Consider the following 16,311-nt stretch of genomic DNA (forward strand, 5'->3'; position numbering starts at 1 on the left):
CTTAAATTTTCTTTCCTTCCCCAAATTCACCCACTCCGCTCCTCACCTCGCCTCCCACCCCTCAGTCCTGTTTTCAGGCTCTGGTTCCTTAGCCAGAAAGGCAAAGGCATGGCTGCAGACCCAGGCTCTTCCTCCTCCCTCTCCTTCCTGGCCCCTCCCAAGTTCACCCTTCTTCATGGTGCATATGCATTTCAGATTCTTTAAAAGTGACCTGGAGTGGCGATGTGTCCACGAATGATTCAGCGTCCAGTGGCCATAAGGAAGAAGAGACGAGAAGAGACTGGTGAAGGCAGCAGACCACACATAAATTATTTTATTTCACGCCGGCTCCCAGCTCTAAAGGATAGGAAATTCCTCTAGATCCAGAAGCAACCTACCACAGGAGAGACTCCCTTCCACTTGGAAGCCACGCTGGACATTCAACCTCCTCCTCCTCCTCCCCCTCCTCCCCCCTCCTCCTCCTCCTCCCCCTCCTCCTCCTCCTCCTCAGAAACTCGGGGATGAGGAGGCAATGGAGCAAGACTTAAGGAAGCAATGAGGTAGACTGTCCATGCTACTCGAATTAAAGTTATTTTCTGGCCTGGAATCCATTTCTTTTAAGGTCTATGTTCCCATCTACCTACCTACTTTCCTTCCTTTCTTCCTTCCTTCCTTCCTTCCTTCCTTCCTTCCTGCCTTTCTTTCCTTCCTTCCTTCCTTCCTTCCTTCCTTCCTTTCTTTCTTTCTTTCTTTCTTTCTTTCTTTCTTTCTTTCTTTCTTTCATGTGTGTGTGTGTGTGTCTGTCTGTCTGTCTATGTGTGTATGTGTATGAACTGTGTGCACACAGAAACCCACAGAGGGCATGGATCCCCTGCAACTGGAGTTACAGATGGTTGAATTTATTCTGTAGTTTGTAGGCCTTAAATGTAGCAATGCCCCTGCCTTAGCCTCCTAAGTACTCGGATACAAACCTGTGCAACCAGAGGCAGCTTTGCCTGTCTTTAGGGGAGGTAGCACGAGCAGCAGCTTCACAGAAGGAACAGGCTGTGACCAGTTGTCACCAGTAATGAACACAAGATGGCTCTGTGGGCGGGGAAGCCTGGCATCAGGATTGGTGACCTGAGTTCATCCCTCAGCATTTCCACAGGGTGGAAAGGGGACCAACACCTGCAGGGTTTTTCCGCCTTCTACAAACACCTACACATATAAACATCGCACACCAAACGAGCAGGCAAGAATTCATCTTCACATTAGGTTTTTAACAATTAAACTTAAAACTAAAAAGAAAGGGGTTGGGATTTAGCTCAGTGGTAGAGCGCTTGCCTAGGAAGTGCAAAGGCCCTGGGTTGGGTCCCCAACTCAAAAAAAAAAAAAAAAAACTAAAAGAAAGACACAGAAGTGAAGAGAAAGAAAAAGTTATACTGTTTTGAGTCCACCTTCCTCAGAAAATTAGTAGTTCCAATAGAATCTCGTGAAGACTTAAAGAAACTACCTTATGGGAACTGGCATTCTTGGAAAGAAAAGTACATCATCTCATTAAAGAGATAATTATCTTCCTCCTTAGCATTGCTTAAGGTGAATCAACCTTCTGGAGCAGGGTCCCTTGACAAGGTGATTAATGTACCTGGCCTGATTAATGCAGAATGGAGAAGAAAATGGCATATATCCACCAGCAGTATTTTTTAATAGATTATCTTTTTATTGGATATTTTATGTTTTTACATTTCTTTATTAATTATTATTGTCATCATCATCATCACCATCATCATTATTATTATGATTGGGTTTTTATTTAAATTTCAAATGTTATCCCATCTCAAGTTTCCAGTCTATAAATTCCCTATGCCATTCCACCTCTCCGTACTTCTATGAGGGTGTTCCCCTACCCATCAACCCACACTTTTCCGCCTCCCTGCCCTGACATTCCCCTACACTGGAGGGTCCAGTCTAGGCAGACCAAGGGCTTTTCCTCCCAATGGTGCCCAACAAGGCCATCCTCTGTTACATATGCAGCTGGAGTCATGGGTTTGTCCATGTGTACTTTTTGGATGGTAGTTTAGTCCCTGGTAGCTCTGGTTGGTTGGTATTGTTGTTCTTATGGAGTTGCAAAACCATTCAGCTCCTTCAATCCTTTCTCTACATCCTCCAAAGGGAACCCTATTCTCAGTTCAATGGTTGGCTGCTAGCATTCACCTCTGTATTTGTCATACTCTGGCTGAGCCTCTCAAGAGACAGCTATATCAGATCCCTGTCAGCATGAACTTCTTGGCATCCGCGATACTGTCTAGTTTTTTTTTTTCTTCTTCTTTTCTTTTTTTCGGAGCTGGGGACCGAACCCAGGGCTTTGCGCTTGCTAGGCAAGCGCTCTACCACTGAGCTAAATCCCCAACCCGATACTGTCTAGTTTTTATTGCTGTATATATAGGGACTGGATCCCCAGGTGGGGCAGGCTCTGAATGGCCATTCCTACAGTTTCTGCTCCAAACGTTGTCTCTGTATCCCCTCCTATGAGTATTTTTGTTCCCCCTTTAAAGGAGGACTGAAGCATCCACTCTTTGTCCTTCTCTTGAGCTTCATGTGGTCTGTGGATCGAATCATCGGTAATTCAAGTTTTTGGGCTAATATCCAGTATCGGTGAGTGATTACCATGTGATTGGGTTACCTCACGCAGGATAATATTTTCTACTTCCATCCATTTGCCTATGCATTTCATGAAATCACTGTTTTTGATAGCTGAGTTGTACTCCATTGTGTAGATGTTCCACTGGCAGCTCTTCCAAAGAACCAGAGTTCAATTCCCAGCGCCCATGTGGTAGCCCACAACTGTCTGTAACTCCGGTTCCAGGGAATCTGGCACCCTGGCATAGACTCATAGACGTACATGCAGGCAAAACACTAACGTACATAAAATAAAAATAAATTACAGAAAAATTAAAATTTAGGTTGCATGTGATGGCACATGCCTTTAATCCTAGCATTTGGGAACCAGAGGCAGGTGGATCTCTGTGAATTTGAGGCCAGCCTGGTCTACAGAGCTAGTTCTAGGACAACCAGAGCAACCTGTCTGAGACCCTGTCCTAAAAACCAAAGTAAATAAATAAATTAAATTAAAATATGATTATATAATTATTTCCCCTTCTGTTTCCTTCCTCCAATCTCTCCCACCACACACACACACACACACACACACACACACACACACACACACACACACACACACACACGAGTACACCTGTGCACAAAATCTTGGCTTTTTTTCTCTAATTGTTATTGTTCATATCTATAAATGCCTAAGTGTAGAAATGCAACCTAATGAGCCCGTGTAGTGTTGTCAGTATGTATAGGATTTCAGGCAAGCCTGACCACTGGTATAGGATTACCAGTTAGAACGTTCATCTCTGGTGAAGGTTGTTTCTCCCAGTCTTGCCTCCTTGTTTGCTTGTGAGCTAAATCCCCAACCCCCGCTTGTCATTCTTTGTGTAGGTGGGGTCTCTGAGGTCTCTCTCTCTCTCTCTCTCTCTCTCTCTCTCTCTCTCTCTCTCTCTTTCATGTTAGCACATCTGTTGGTGTTGTACTTTCTCAGCTCTAAAATAAATCTTCAGCTGGGCATGGTAGTGCACACCTTTAATCCCAGCACTTGGGAGGCAGTGGCAGGAGTCTGAGTTAGAGGCCAGCCTCAAGTTCCAGGACAGCCAGGGCTGCACAGAGAAACCTTATCAAAACAAAACATTAAAAAAGGAACTGTCGGGGTTGGGGATTTGGCTCAGTGGTAGAGCGCTTGCCTAGGAAGCGCAAGGTCCTGGGTTCGGGTCCCCAGCCCCAAAAAAAAAAAAAAAAAAAAAAAAAAAAGAAAAAAAAGGAACTGTCTGCTTTCTTAGTAATAGGTGTTTGCTACTATGATGTTAGCTTGGGAAGAGTAGAGGAAACAGCTGTCCTGTGCATCTGCAGAGTGTTTAGAACCCAAAGAGTATGTTACTAACTGCAGAAACAAAGTGCCATTTTCTTCTGGCTTAAACTTCATGGAATGATAGAAGAGAAGAAGAAGTCTCATTCCCACCTCCCATCTCATGAAAAGTATAAAAAATTACTTTAAAAAAATTATAGGTGTTTGGAGAGATGGCTCAGCAGTTAAGAACACCAGCTGCTCTTCCAAAAGTCCCAAGTTCAATTCCCAGCAACTACATGGCGGCTCACAATCCATCTGAAATGAGTTTTGTCTGATGCCCTCTTCTGGCATGAAAGTGTACATGCAGACAGAGCACTCGTACATAAAATAAATAAATCTTAGAAAAAGAAAAAAGAAACAAACCCTTGCTTTAAAAATATATATATATATATATATATATATATATATATATATATGATGTTCTGTCTGCATGTGTGTCTTCATCATGTGCAGTGCCCACAGAGGCCAGAAGAGGAAGTCAGATCCCCTGGAACTAGAATTACAGTTGTGAGCAGCCATACGTGTGCTGGGACTCAAACCTGGATCCTCTGGAAGAGCAGTAGTCCTTTTAGCCACTGAGCCATCTCTCCACCCCCACCGCCTCAAAACTATTAAAATGAAAGTTTGAAGAGACAGGGTATTCTTCATCACAGAATTTGGGAGCAGAGGTAGGCAGATTTCTGAGTTTAAAGCCAATCTGCTCTACATTGCCAAGGCTAGCCAGGGCTACATCTAGAGACCTTACCTCTGATGATGATGATGATGATGATGATGATGATGATGATGACGACGACGACGACAGTGACAAGTGATAGTTACACACATAATCTTAGTCCTCTAGGAGGCTTGGTCAGGAGAATATTGAGTTGGAGGTCAGCCTGGAGCTACACTGTAAGATATGTCTAGGCAGAAGAGATGGTTCATCAGTTAAGAATAGTGGCTGCTCTTCCAGAGGATTGGAGTTACATTTCTAGCACAAAGGTCACAGTCATCTGTAACGCCAGCTCCAGGGATCTGACTGTCTTCTGATTTCTGAGAGCACATGTGTGTGTACATACCCACACATACCACATAAAATTAATCTTAAAAATTGATGACAGCATACATCTTTAATCCCATTACTCCAGAGTCAGAGTCAGGAGGGCCTCTGTGAGTTCGAAGTCAGCAAGTTCTACCCAGTCAGGCTACGCAGTGAGACCCTGTCTAAAAATAATTCTATTTTTAAAAGAAGGCTGGGAGCCAAAGACAGTTCCAGGCGGCGGCAGTCACACTAGTGTTCTGTGTTCTGTAGACCTCCTTGTGTATCAGGAGAGTGAGCTTTACCTTGTCTTGTTCACCTCATACTCTACTGGGCAGGAAGAAGGGGGAAGGTACTTGAGAAGTAAGACCAGACAGACCTTATTTCAGAGTCACCACATTTGTTCCCAAGCTGTGGGCTGCTGAGGACACATGGTGGCTAATGGTTGGCTGGTGGCAGGGAAGAGCCTCAATTTGTCTTCTACATAATTGTGTTCCCTTAGTTGTTACAGAAACATTCTTTAATAACCCTATCTTAGTCAGGGTTTCTATTTCTGCACAAACATCATGACCAAGAAGCAAGTTGGGGAGGAAAGGGTTTATTCAGTTTACAGTTCCATGTTGCTGTTCATCACCAAAGGAAGTCAGGACTGGAACTCACACAGGGCAGGAAGCAGGAGCTGATGCAGAGGCCATGGAGGGATGTTACTTACTGGCTTGCTTCCCCTGGCTTGCTCAGCTTGCTCTCATATAGAACCCAAGACCACCAACCCAGGAATGGCAACACCCACGGTGGGCTGGAAATGAGAGGCTCTTTTCTCTGTGATAATTCCTGCTTGTGTCAAATTGACAAACAAAACCAGTCAGTACAAACCCTTGCTATGCCATCCCAGTTCCTCAGAGTCCATTTCCTGGAGTACTCACCCTATATGGCAATTCTATAAAATTTACTTATTGAATTTGAGACAGGATCTCCTCTATCCCAGGCTAGCTTGGAACTCACTATGTAGGCAAGATAACCTTGAACTTCTTCTTGCCTTCACCTCTCAAGTATAGATATTTACCACCCCGCCCAGTTTTATGCAGTGCTGGGAATCAAACAAAGGCATGCATGCATGTTAATGCACACTGCCAAATGACTCACGCCTCTAGTCCTAATGCTACCTTACTTTTCTTTCTTTCTCACACGTGTGTATGTGTGCTATGTGTATTTTTAATTAATTAATTAATTTATTATATATGAGTACACTGTAACTGTCTTCAGACACACCAGAAGAGGGCATCAGATCTTATTACAGATGGTTGTGAGCCACCATGTGGTTGCTGGGAATTGAACTCAGGGCCTATTGGAAGAGCAGTCAGTGCTCTTAAACGCTGAGCCATCTCTCCAGCCCCCATGCTATGTGTATTTACTTGGATGTGGGCACACATGTGTTTGTGAGTGGGAATACACATGTGTGCATTTGCGCGTGGAGGCCAGGTGTTGACAGGCCTGGTCTTCTTCATCACCCTCCCCCCATGCATTCCAGCATGGGCTCTCACTTGGACCCAGTGCTTCTTGGTCTGGCTAGCTTAGTAAACCCAGGAAAACACCTGTCTCCTTCCCTGACAATGGGATCACAGGCACGCCCCCAAGCCCACCCAGCTTTTACATGGGTACAGGTGTCCCCAAATTCTTCCTCAAGCTTACAAGGCGCATACTTTTACCCTCTGAGTCATCTCTGGCCCCATGTGACAGTATTTTTCCTACTTTAGATGTACTTTATTTAAACCGTACTTCCAAAGGCACCATTTACTATATCCAGTTACAGTAAGTCATTGTTGGCATGGAAAGTTCCGTGTGACTTAACAATGTCTAGAAGTCTTGTATTCTGTTAGAACTGTTATCGTTCTGCCATGGGACTCAGTTCAGCTGCTTAGTGTACTGAACTAATTAGGTCAAGGGCATGGGTGGATTTCACTCTGACTAACTCATATGACTTCTTCAACACAAAGCCACAGATTTTCTCCTGACGCTGGACAATGTACTGCAGATGTGAGCTGTTAGTCATAAGGTATTTATATATGGGAGGTGGAGAAAAAACCGGTATTAATCTCTTTGAGATGGCAAGGCTCTCCCTCACCCTGCTGCTGACACTGCAGCACTACGCTAGCCAAGAGAATGATCCTGTTGCTAAATAATGACACTCAGGGGATGGGTCTAGGATGACCTCATTTAATGCTAGATCCCGTGCTCAGCAAACTATGTTTTTTGGGGGGGTCTTCGGTAGGTTCCTATTTTGTATGTTAAAACAAGAGTCCATCTCTGACAGGAAATCCGAGTGCAGCCCTCTGCTGCTCCTGTACCTTCCCTAAGCCTACATCTCTTCCTTGAAGTCTAGACAACAGGATGGTGACCATTTATAAGACAACTTCCTCCCTTTTCTTATACAAGACTACACAAAGCAGGAAGTTGGCTGTGTGTGTGTGTGTGTGTGTGTGTGTGTGTGTGTGTTTGTGTGTTATAGAACATCCTCATATTTCTTTGCTTAGCCTATGGGAAAGTAAGAAACACACCACTAGCTCAGGTGGTACACAGACCCCAAGTAAAACAAGGAAAATTTACCCAGGATCTTTTTTTTTCAGACCTGGATAGGGCAAACCTCACATCAATATTTCTACCAACAAGTTTTTTTTTAAAGATTTATTTATTTAATATATATAAGTACACTGTAGCTGTCTTAGACGCACCAGAAGAGGGCATCAGATCTCATTACAGATGGTTATGAGCCACCATGTGGTTGCTGGGAATTGAACTCAGGACCTCTGGAAGAGCAGTCAGCGCTCTTAACCGCTGAGCCATTTTGCCAGCCCCAAATATTTTTTGGCATGGATAAAACTGATAGAATATTGGTTTCAGGCTCCTTTGCTCTTAACTCTGTCACATAATTGCTTAAAGCCAGGCTAGTCCCACTAAATTCTATGTAAATCTGCCAAAAACCTTGTGGTCCCGATTGCCAGTTGCCTGGATTTGTGGGCATTTGTCCTTTTGTGTGTGTGAAATTTTTCTTGGGTTTTTGGATATGTCGTCCTTCCTGCAACTTTCTTTTTTTCCTTTTTCCGGAGCTGAGGACCGAACCCAGGGCCTTGCGCTTGCTAGGCAAGCGCTCTACCACTGAGCTAAATCCCCAACCCCCTTCCTGCAACTTTTGCACCTATTTCCTTCCCAAGGACTGGCTTGGAGATCCCAATTCTCCCGTATTCCCTCTAAGAAGTTCTGCTATTTTCATATTTTAGTTGTATGGTATGTGTGCGGGGTTGTGTATATGAATGCATGTGCCTGTGAAGCCCGAAGAGGATGTGGGATGTCCTGGAACTGAAGGCACAGGTAGTTGTGCCTGACCTGGTGCTGGGAGCTGACCCTGTAGGAGCAGTGGTCCAAGCTTCTGGGCAGAGAGACACTTCTGCAGCCCACCTCCAGGACAGCCTTTATCCTTGCTGCTGCTTGCTTTCCCTTGGCTCAAACTTCATACAAACACGGATGTTGGTGGGCAGTAACGATTTCTGTGCATTTGGTGCATATAAGCAGCAACTGGCACAGAAGTGTTCTGTGTTGGGGTTTGGAGCCCTAAGTTTATCCAAGTGATACAGACAAATCCAGAAATGTCAGTGAAGGTATAAAGGAGCCAGTGGGTACATTTTCATGCAATTGCTGAGGGGTGCAATGCCACCACCACCCCCTTCTTTCTTTTACTGGGAGGTTGCAGAGAATGGGGAGAGAAGGCTCCTTGGGAAGCCTCAGTTTTCCAGTTTTGCCCAACACACTCAAACCTAGACTTTGATTCCAAGGGATTTCACAATTTACTGTACTTCTTCATCTAGCACTTCCACACTCACACAGATACTTCTGAGTTGATGGTGCTCAGACATCTGTGATTACTGTAGACCTTACCCCCTGCCCTGGAGCCCAAGGCCGTACCCTATCTCAGCTTGCCGTTTCTACAATCCCCAAAGCAGAAAACCTTTCATGTACAACCATCTGATGCATGCTCCTGATCAGGCCACAGAGCACTAGGGGATCCTTCAGGACCCAGGCCTCTGTCGTCGTCGTCTTCTTCTTCTTCTTCTTCTTCTTCTTCTTCTTCTTCTTCTTCTTCTTCTTCTTCTTCTTCTTCTTCTTCTTCTTCTTCTTCTTCTTTTTCAAGATTTATGGGGTTGGGGATTTGGCTCAATGGTAGAGCGCTTGCCTAGCAAGCTCAAGGCCCTGGGTTCGGTCCCCAGCTCCGAAAAAAAAGAAAAAAGAAAAAGATTTATTTATTTATTATATATAAGTACACTGTAGCTATCTTCAGACACACCAGAAGAGGGCATCAGATCCCATTACAGATGGTTGTGAGCTGGGAATTGAACTCAGGACCTCTGGAAGAGCAGTCAGTGTTCTTAACCACTGAGCCAACTCTCCGGCCTGGCTTCTGTCTTCTTTTTTTTTTTTTTTTTTTTAAAGATTTATTTATTGTATATGAGTACACTGTAGCTGTCTTCAGACACACCAGAAGAAGGCATCAGATCTCATTACAGATGGTTGTGAGCCATCATGTGGTTGCTGGGATTTGAACTCAGGACCTCAGGAAGAGCAGCCGGTGCTCTTAACCACTGAGCCATCTCTCCAGCCCGGCTTCTGTCTTCTTAACCACGGAGCCATCTCTCCTGATCAGATCCTGTCTTCCATCATCACACTATTACCTGACTATACGAGCTGGCCTCCAGCTTGTCTCATGGTTTGGATGAATATAACATAACCCACACGGGCCTTCCCATACAATTCACATTGCCATACATTTTTGTTTGAGACGAGGTCTCATTCTGGATCTCAGGCTAGCCTCAAACTAGGATCCTCCTGCTTCAGCCCCCTGATACTACAGATATGTAGTTCCACATCTGGCAATCTCATTTTTGAGGCAAGGTCTCCTGTCTACCAGACTTGAACTACTGATTCTTTGTTTCCTTTCTGGTACTAAGATTCAAGTGTGCATCACTATGCCTGGCTTGTCCTTTGAGCTTTCTGAAACAGGAGTGGGAAAGGTCGTTAGTTTTTTTGTTTTTTTGTTTTTTTTTTCTTTTTTTTTGGAACTGGGGACTGAACCCAGGGCCTTGCGCTTGCTAGGCAAGCGCTCTATCGCTGAGCTAAATCCCCAATCCCAGGTCGTTAGTTTTAATAGTCGGAGGTGTGGGACATAGGGGGAATTGGCTTCCTATTTCTTTTTTTCCTATTTGTAGTAATAATGATTGCCAGATATGCAGATCTAGCTAGACGTCTTGGAGACTTTATGGCATGTCTAATATAGACTATACACTACTAATTTACAATGTCAAATCACAAAGGAATAGCTTTTGTTCTGCCATGCTTGTCCATGGTACTGGCTAATATTTATTTAATTTCGGAGTGCTAAATACTTTTTTTTTTTTGGTTCTTTTTTTCGGAGCTGGGGACTGAACCCAGGGCCTTGCGCTTCCTAGGCAAGTGCTCTACCACTGAGCTAAATCCCCAACCCCAGAGTGCTAAATACTTTATAAGTCAACAATGCTAGGCTAATGCCTTACCCATTATGTTGTTCCCTCTCCTAAATCAGATGACGACGATCAAATATCTACATGGTTGCCATGTTCTTTATACTTATAGTTTAGGACACAATATCATCATTACTTGCTCTGTTTGTAATTGATTTTACAAATGACACAGCCTTTAAGGGTCAATTAATTTGGTAGGTTTTGTTTTGTTTTGTTTCACTTTGCTTCGTAGATGTGGTTTCTCTGTATAGCTGAGACTGCCCTGGAACTTGTTCTGTAGACCAGGCTGACCTTGAACTCATAGAGATGCGCCCGCCTCTGCCTCCTGAGGGCTGGGATTAAGGGTGTGTACTACCATAGCTCAGGTTTCTATTGTTATTTTGTTTTTTTCTACTTTTTTTTTTTTTTGGCCGGTATTTTTTCAAATATACGCCTTTAAAAAACTTTTTTAAAGATGTGTTTACTTACATATTTTATGTATATGAGTGCTCTATTTGCATGTATGGCTACGTGACAGAAGAGGACATCAAACAGAAGTGAGCAGCAGATTCCATTACAGATGGTTGCTAGGAATTGAACTCAGAACCTCTGGAAGAGCAGCCATGCTTTTAACTGGGGAGCCATCTATCCAGCCCTCAAATGCATGCTTTTTAAACACAAAATATGAAATAGAACTGTTTTGATTAGAGAATGACAATACAGTCTTCCCTGTGGTGTCTTCCTTCCCCTTCCAGCTCCTCACAGAAGGTCCCAGAGGCAGCCCTGCATAGATCCTTAAGGATGCTTCAACTTAGTAATTACCAATCAGCTCTAACCTTCTCAGCTTATGGAAGACTGAGGTCAAAGCAGGAGAAAGGGGTAGCTCAGGGCCAGGCGATGATCTGTGAGAAACCCCCGACTAAAGGCTTTATCTAACTCTGAGCTTTTCCCACTGAGAGTCCTTGTTCTCCTGGCATTCCAAGTGGTCACGAAGTCAGCATGCCAGGGACGTGCTACAGCCACACTTGTCATTTGGGGCTCTTACCCTTCTGTTTGGGTTCAATGTTCACCCTAGCTTCCCAACAGTCTAGGTAGGTGTTTGACAGCATAATTGATTTGGTTTTCTTGAATAAAATCCAGGTGAATTCCAGGTACATTTTCCCCCAGATGACTTTCTGAAGTCATGATCATTTTGCCCTTTTGTAGACCTGATCTTTAGCTTGGTGAGTAGATTGGGTTTTGGTAATCCTCTGTGGATGAGCAAGGGAGTGAGGAGGCCCGCGGTTCCCCGGGAAAGAGTACCTTTGATTCTTTGCTAGACTCCACAGAAAACAGGGTGAGGAACACTAGGAATTGCCTCTTTCCAAACTTCTTAGAACACGGGCCAGAGAAAGGACCGGGCTGAGAAAGAAATCCCTCAGAGGCTCATGAGTAGATGGGGATGAATTAAGAACAAGTAATGGCAAAGTCCTGAGGGTAATTCCCAAACCTGCCCTCCCACTCTTCCCATTATAGTCTCTCTGATGCCTGAGGAGCTCGAATGGGAGGAACCCAAACTACTGTCTAACTACATTAAAATCACTCTACTTTTAATTTTTTTGAGGCCATTAAACTTCCCCAGTTTAGCCTTCCCCAGGCCATTTTTCTATCTCCAGGGCCTAGCATAGAGTTTCACAGAATAGGACATTTAAGAGGGACATTCTTGTGGATGTAAGCGGTCACCAGTTGTCCTTCAGTGTGCAAAGGTGTTGCCCCGTAGGACTTTTGTATGTTCTCAGGATCAGGCAGGACAGAAGTAACCAACTTCAGCTACAGATGAGTCTGAGTCAGAGCCAGTAGCCAAGCAGAAACCAGCCAATGCCTTGCTCTGTGGGTCCAACCTTTACACCTCGGCGGCTCAGAGTGTGTCGGCGCGGGCCCCGCCGGGACTTGTAGTCGCGCAGCCCACCCGTACTAAACTACAATGACCAGCGTGCCCTGCGCTCCGTGCCCCTTCTCTTTCAGCCTCCGGGACTTGAGAGGCTCAGTCGACTTGCTGACAGAAAACCGATATGGCGGCCACTCTGGGCAGCGGGGAGCGCTGGACCCAAGGTACTTGGTCCCGGACTGGAGGGTGGGACAAGGCAGCGTTCCGGAGAGATCAGGGATGCGGCTTTTCGGAGCTTAAGGCGGAGATCCTGAACCAGATGGAGGCTTATGGGAAGATGCTAAGCCTGGGTAGGATTCACATAGCGGTGGAGGACGGCCGAGGGCAGAGGCCGGGAACGCTGGCTCTGGCCGGAGGCTGTATCCCTGAGCTCAGTCACTGGCTATGACTAGTTGCCTTCGGACCCCCAACCCTGTCCTGTCCAGGCCCGGGGCTGCTCGGCCAGTGTTGACCTCCTGTGAGTGACTCGAGGGCTCTTAGGATGCTGAGTTCTGTAGCTTACCTGCCTCTTATGGATGACTCCTCCAGGTTAGCTACCTGATTCTCCGTCCCGATTTGATCGTGTCCCTTCAGGCCTCATCAGGGTCAATAGGCTGTCTGTCCTTTTCCATCCTACGGTCAGGCAAAAAAGTTTTGATCACAATACCTATCATGTATCCTGCATTATGCTGATTCTGCAGGGGGAATTTGACAGACGCGGGTCCCTGAGCTCACAGAACTGTCAAGAGTTTGACCGGTTAACAGCCTTTTACAAAACACGGCCAGTAAGTTCCTGGGTTACCACAGCAAGGTTGGGGGTTTGGGTTGCACACCGACAAGGTATCCAACACAGGCTGGGTGTCAAGAGAAGCTTTGTGGAGAAAACATTACACACAAAGACATGAAGGATGCCTTGGAGTTAGCCAGGCTGCCTTAAAGGAAGGGTGTCGAGGGAGTGTCACAGAAGGATCTTGAATAGGGGAGAAAGAGTTTGTAAAGCCTTTTCAGGTCTTCAGAGAAGAAGACAAGAGTAACCTGTCCTCACTGGCTTGCTCTGTACATTCTGTAGATGTTAGGACTTACTGAATCGTCCTGTGCTAAACTATAACCTTTTTTTGTGGGCAGGAGTTGGTCTCACCCATACAACACCTGATATGGCTAGCCTAGTGTCTTGGTTCATATCAGTTCTACACATATTCGTTTATTTAATTTTAAAGAAGGCTGATTTTTGTCTTTAATTGTGTGTGTGTAGCAGGGAAGACTATGTGCATGTGAATTCAGGTGCCTTCAGAGGCCAAAGGCATCACATCCACCTACAGCTGCAGTTACAAGAGGTTTGAGCTGCCACGTGGGTGCTGGAAGCCAAATTCTGGTTCTTTTTTTTTTTTTTTTAAGATCTATTTATTTTATGTATATAAGTACACTATAGCTGTCTTCAGACACACCAGAAGAGGGCATCAGATCTCATTACAGATGGTTGTGAGCCACCATGTGGTTGCTAGGAATTGAACTCAGGACCTCTGGAAGAGCAGTCAGTGCTCTTAACCACTGAGTCATCTCTCCAACCCCCAAATTCAGGTTCTTAGAAGAGCAGTGGTCACACTCTTAACTGCTGAGCTATCTCTCCAGCCCCTCCAAATGCTAGTTTAAAACAACTAAACTACTCCATTCTTTTTGCTTGTTTTGATACGCTTTTTGAGACAGGGTCTGTCTATGCTTTAAATATTTTAGGATATATATATATATATATATATATATATATACAGTGCCACCTCTGACCATGGAGTACAAAGAAATGGGCCTCTCTGTGCCCTGCACTAATGGGTAGAGATGGCTTTTTTCTGTAAGTGAAGAGAATTTGTTGAATGAGCATTGTAAGTATGGCAAAAAAAAAAAAAAAATGGGCTTTATGTTTCTGGCATTTAAGGTTTTTTTTTCCTTGAATGCATCCCATATTTTCTGTATAATATCTCAGGGAAGAAGTTTGTGGAGTTGTGAGTGGAGATTTGAGGTCCCCACGATGTCTTTACTCGTCTAAAGACACCTTTGCTTTTATCTGTAAGCTGCCTCCCAGAGAGTTCAGCCACAGTGAGCTTGTGGAGGTGGGCTGAAGTGCATATATATGCTTGTAATCCCAACGCTAGAGGAGCAGGGGTTCATGAGTCTGAGGCCAGCAAAAGGTACACAGTGGAGCCTGGTCTCGGAGCAAAGCAAAGCAAACGTTGATTTGAACCAGAGGTGGTGTGGGGTTGCTTTGCAGCTTACATTGATGCAATTAGAAGAAACAAATACCCAGAAGACAAGCAACCTGACAGCCATGATCCCTGTGGTTGCTGTAACTGCATGAAGGCACAAAAGGAAAAAAAGCCTGAGAATGAGTGGAGTCAGACCCGGCAGGGAGATGGGAACGCCACTTACACAGAAGAACAGCTACGTGGGGTACAAAGGTAAGCCCGTAGCAGGGTAAATAGGGATTTTACATAAAGTGCTCAGAAGGTCTTCCTTAGCACGGGCTGTGTAACTACTGACCTGTGTCTTCACCAGCTTTCTTTAGGTTGGTTTATTATTTTACATGTGTGGATGTTTTCCCTGTGAGTTTGCCTGTGTACCATGTGTGTGCAGTGCCCTCAGAGGCTGGAAGAGGTGGCTTTGGACACTGAAACTGGAGTTGCATGCAGGCAGTTTTGAGCCTCCATTTGGGTGCTGGGAATCGAACCCATGTCCTTTGGAAGGGTACACAGAGAAACCCTGTCTAGAAAAATCAACACTAAGACCAAACAAGGAAAAGAAAATAAAAGAAACTAGAAGGTTGTTATGGTGGCATATGCCTGCTGTCACAGAACTCAAGCTGAAGCAGGAACGTCTGAGGTTTGAGACCCTTGACAAAAAACAAACAACAAAAACCCTTCCGTAAGAAGGATAAAAGAAATACAATGAGTACATATAAATGAAGTAGAGGGTAGGAAAATGATAGACAAAAAGCAATACAATCATAAGTTGAATCTTAAAATGCTAACACAATTGATACTTTTTACTATACTACCCAGGAAGAGAAAAACAGTATTCCAATGACGAAGGCACTCCTGCTTGTGAAAACCTGTGACCCAGCTGTCTGGAGCCAGGGAACCAGCAACTTCCTGCTAGCCAGAGCTATCTAGTGAGGTCTGTGCTCCTCAACACACAGACCTGCACAAAATCAGGGCTGTAAAGAGAAGAGGGCACAGCCCCTGTTATCATTATTAATATTTCATTTTTATGTATCTGTCTGTGGGCGTGAGCACGTGAGTGCAGGTGCCCACAGAGACTTGAAGAGGATGTCAGATCCTCTGGAGATAGAATTATAGACAGCTGTAAGCCACCTGACGTGGGTGCTGGGACCATGAGTTCAAGACCAGCCTGGCCTGCATGACAAGTTCCAGGACCACAAGAGCTATAGAGTGAAAGACCCTCTCTCTTTGTTGTTGTTGGATTGTTTGAGGCAGGGTCATCTGTGTGCTGGGATTAAAGGCACGAACCACCCTGCCCTGGGAATGTCTGTTCCAAAAGCAAACAAATAAATAGAAGAGAGGAAAATCATCTGGGGATGGAAGGGATCCAGAATGGCCCCAACAGTTTTTAAAAGAGAACAAAGTTGGAGAAGTAGTGCTTTAATTTTTTTTTTTTTTTTGAGACAGGATTTCTCTGTGTAACCCTGGCTATCCTGGAACTAGCTCTGTAGGCCAGGATGGACTCACAGAGATCCCCCTGCCTCTGCCTCCTGAGTGCTGGGATTAAAGGCATGTGCCACCACCTCATGGCTTAAATTTTAAACTTACTTCAAAACCGTAACAATGAAGACCATCAGACACATTTAAGGATGGACATGTAGCTCAGTGGACTGGGCTGAGGAATAACCCTTATGTTTATGGGCCCTTGGTTTTTATTGTTGTTTTCAGTA

General features: G+C 44.8%; 1 protein-coding gene across 2 annotated transcripts in view; it reads left to right on the forward strand.

The window, feature by feature from the left end:
- The first annotated feature begins 12,466 nt into the window (after positions 1 to 12,466).
- The window catches only part of Dnajc18 (DnaJ heat shock protein family (Hsp40) member C18), a 28,988-nt gene continuing 25,143 nt past the window's right edge, over positions 12,467 to 16,311 (forward strand). Inside the window, exons 1-3 of one of the 2 annotated variants that reach the window (XM_032885713.1) lie at positions 12,473 to 12,559; positions 13,076 to 13,159; positions 14,635 to 14,821. In XM_032885713.1, the coding sequence (XP_032741604.1) occupies positions 14,718 to 14,821 (104 nt within the window). In that variant the 5' untranslated portion in view covers positions 12,473 to 12,559; positions 13,076 to 13,159; positions 14,635 to 14,717. Of the gene's footprint in view, positions 12,560 to 13,075; positions 13,160 to 14,634; positions 14,822 to 16,311 lie in introns of both variants that reach the window. The other variant, XM_032885712.1, reaches the window with a different exon arrangement.

Source organism: Rattus rattus, chromosome 15, assembly GCF_011064425.1.
Source record: "Rattus rattus isolate New Zealand chromosome 15, Rrattus_CSIRO_v1, whole genome shotgun sequence".
NCBI lineage: Eukaryota > Metazoa > Chordata > Mammalia > Rodentia > Muridae > Rattus > Rattus rattus.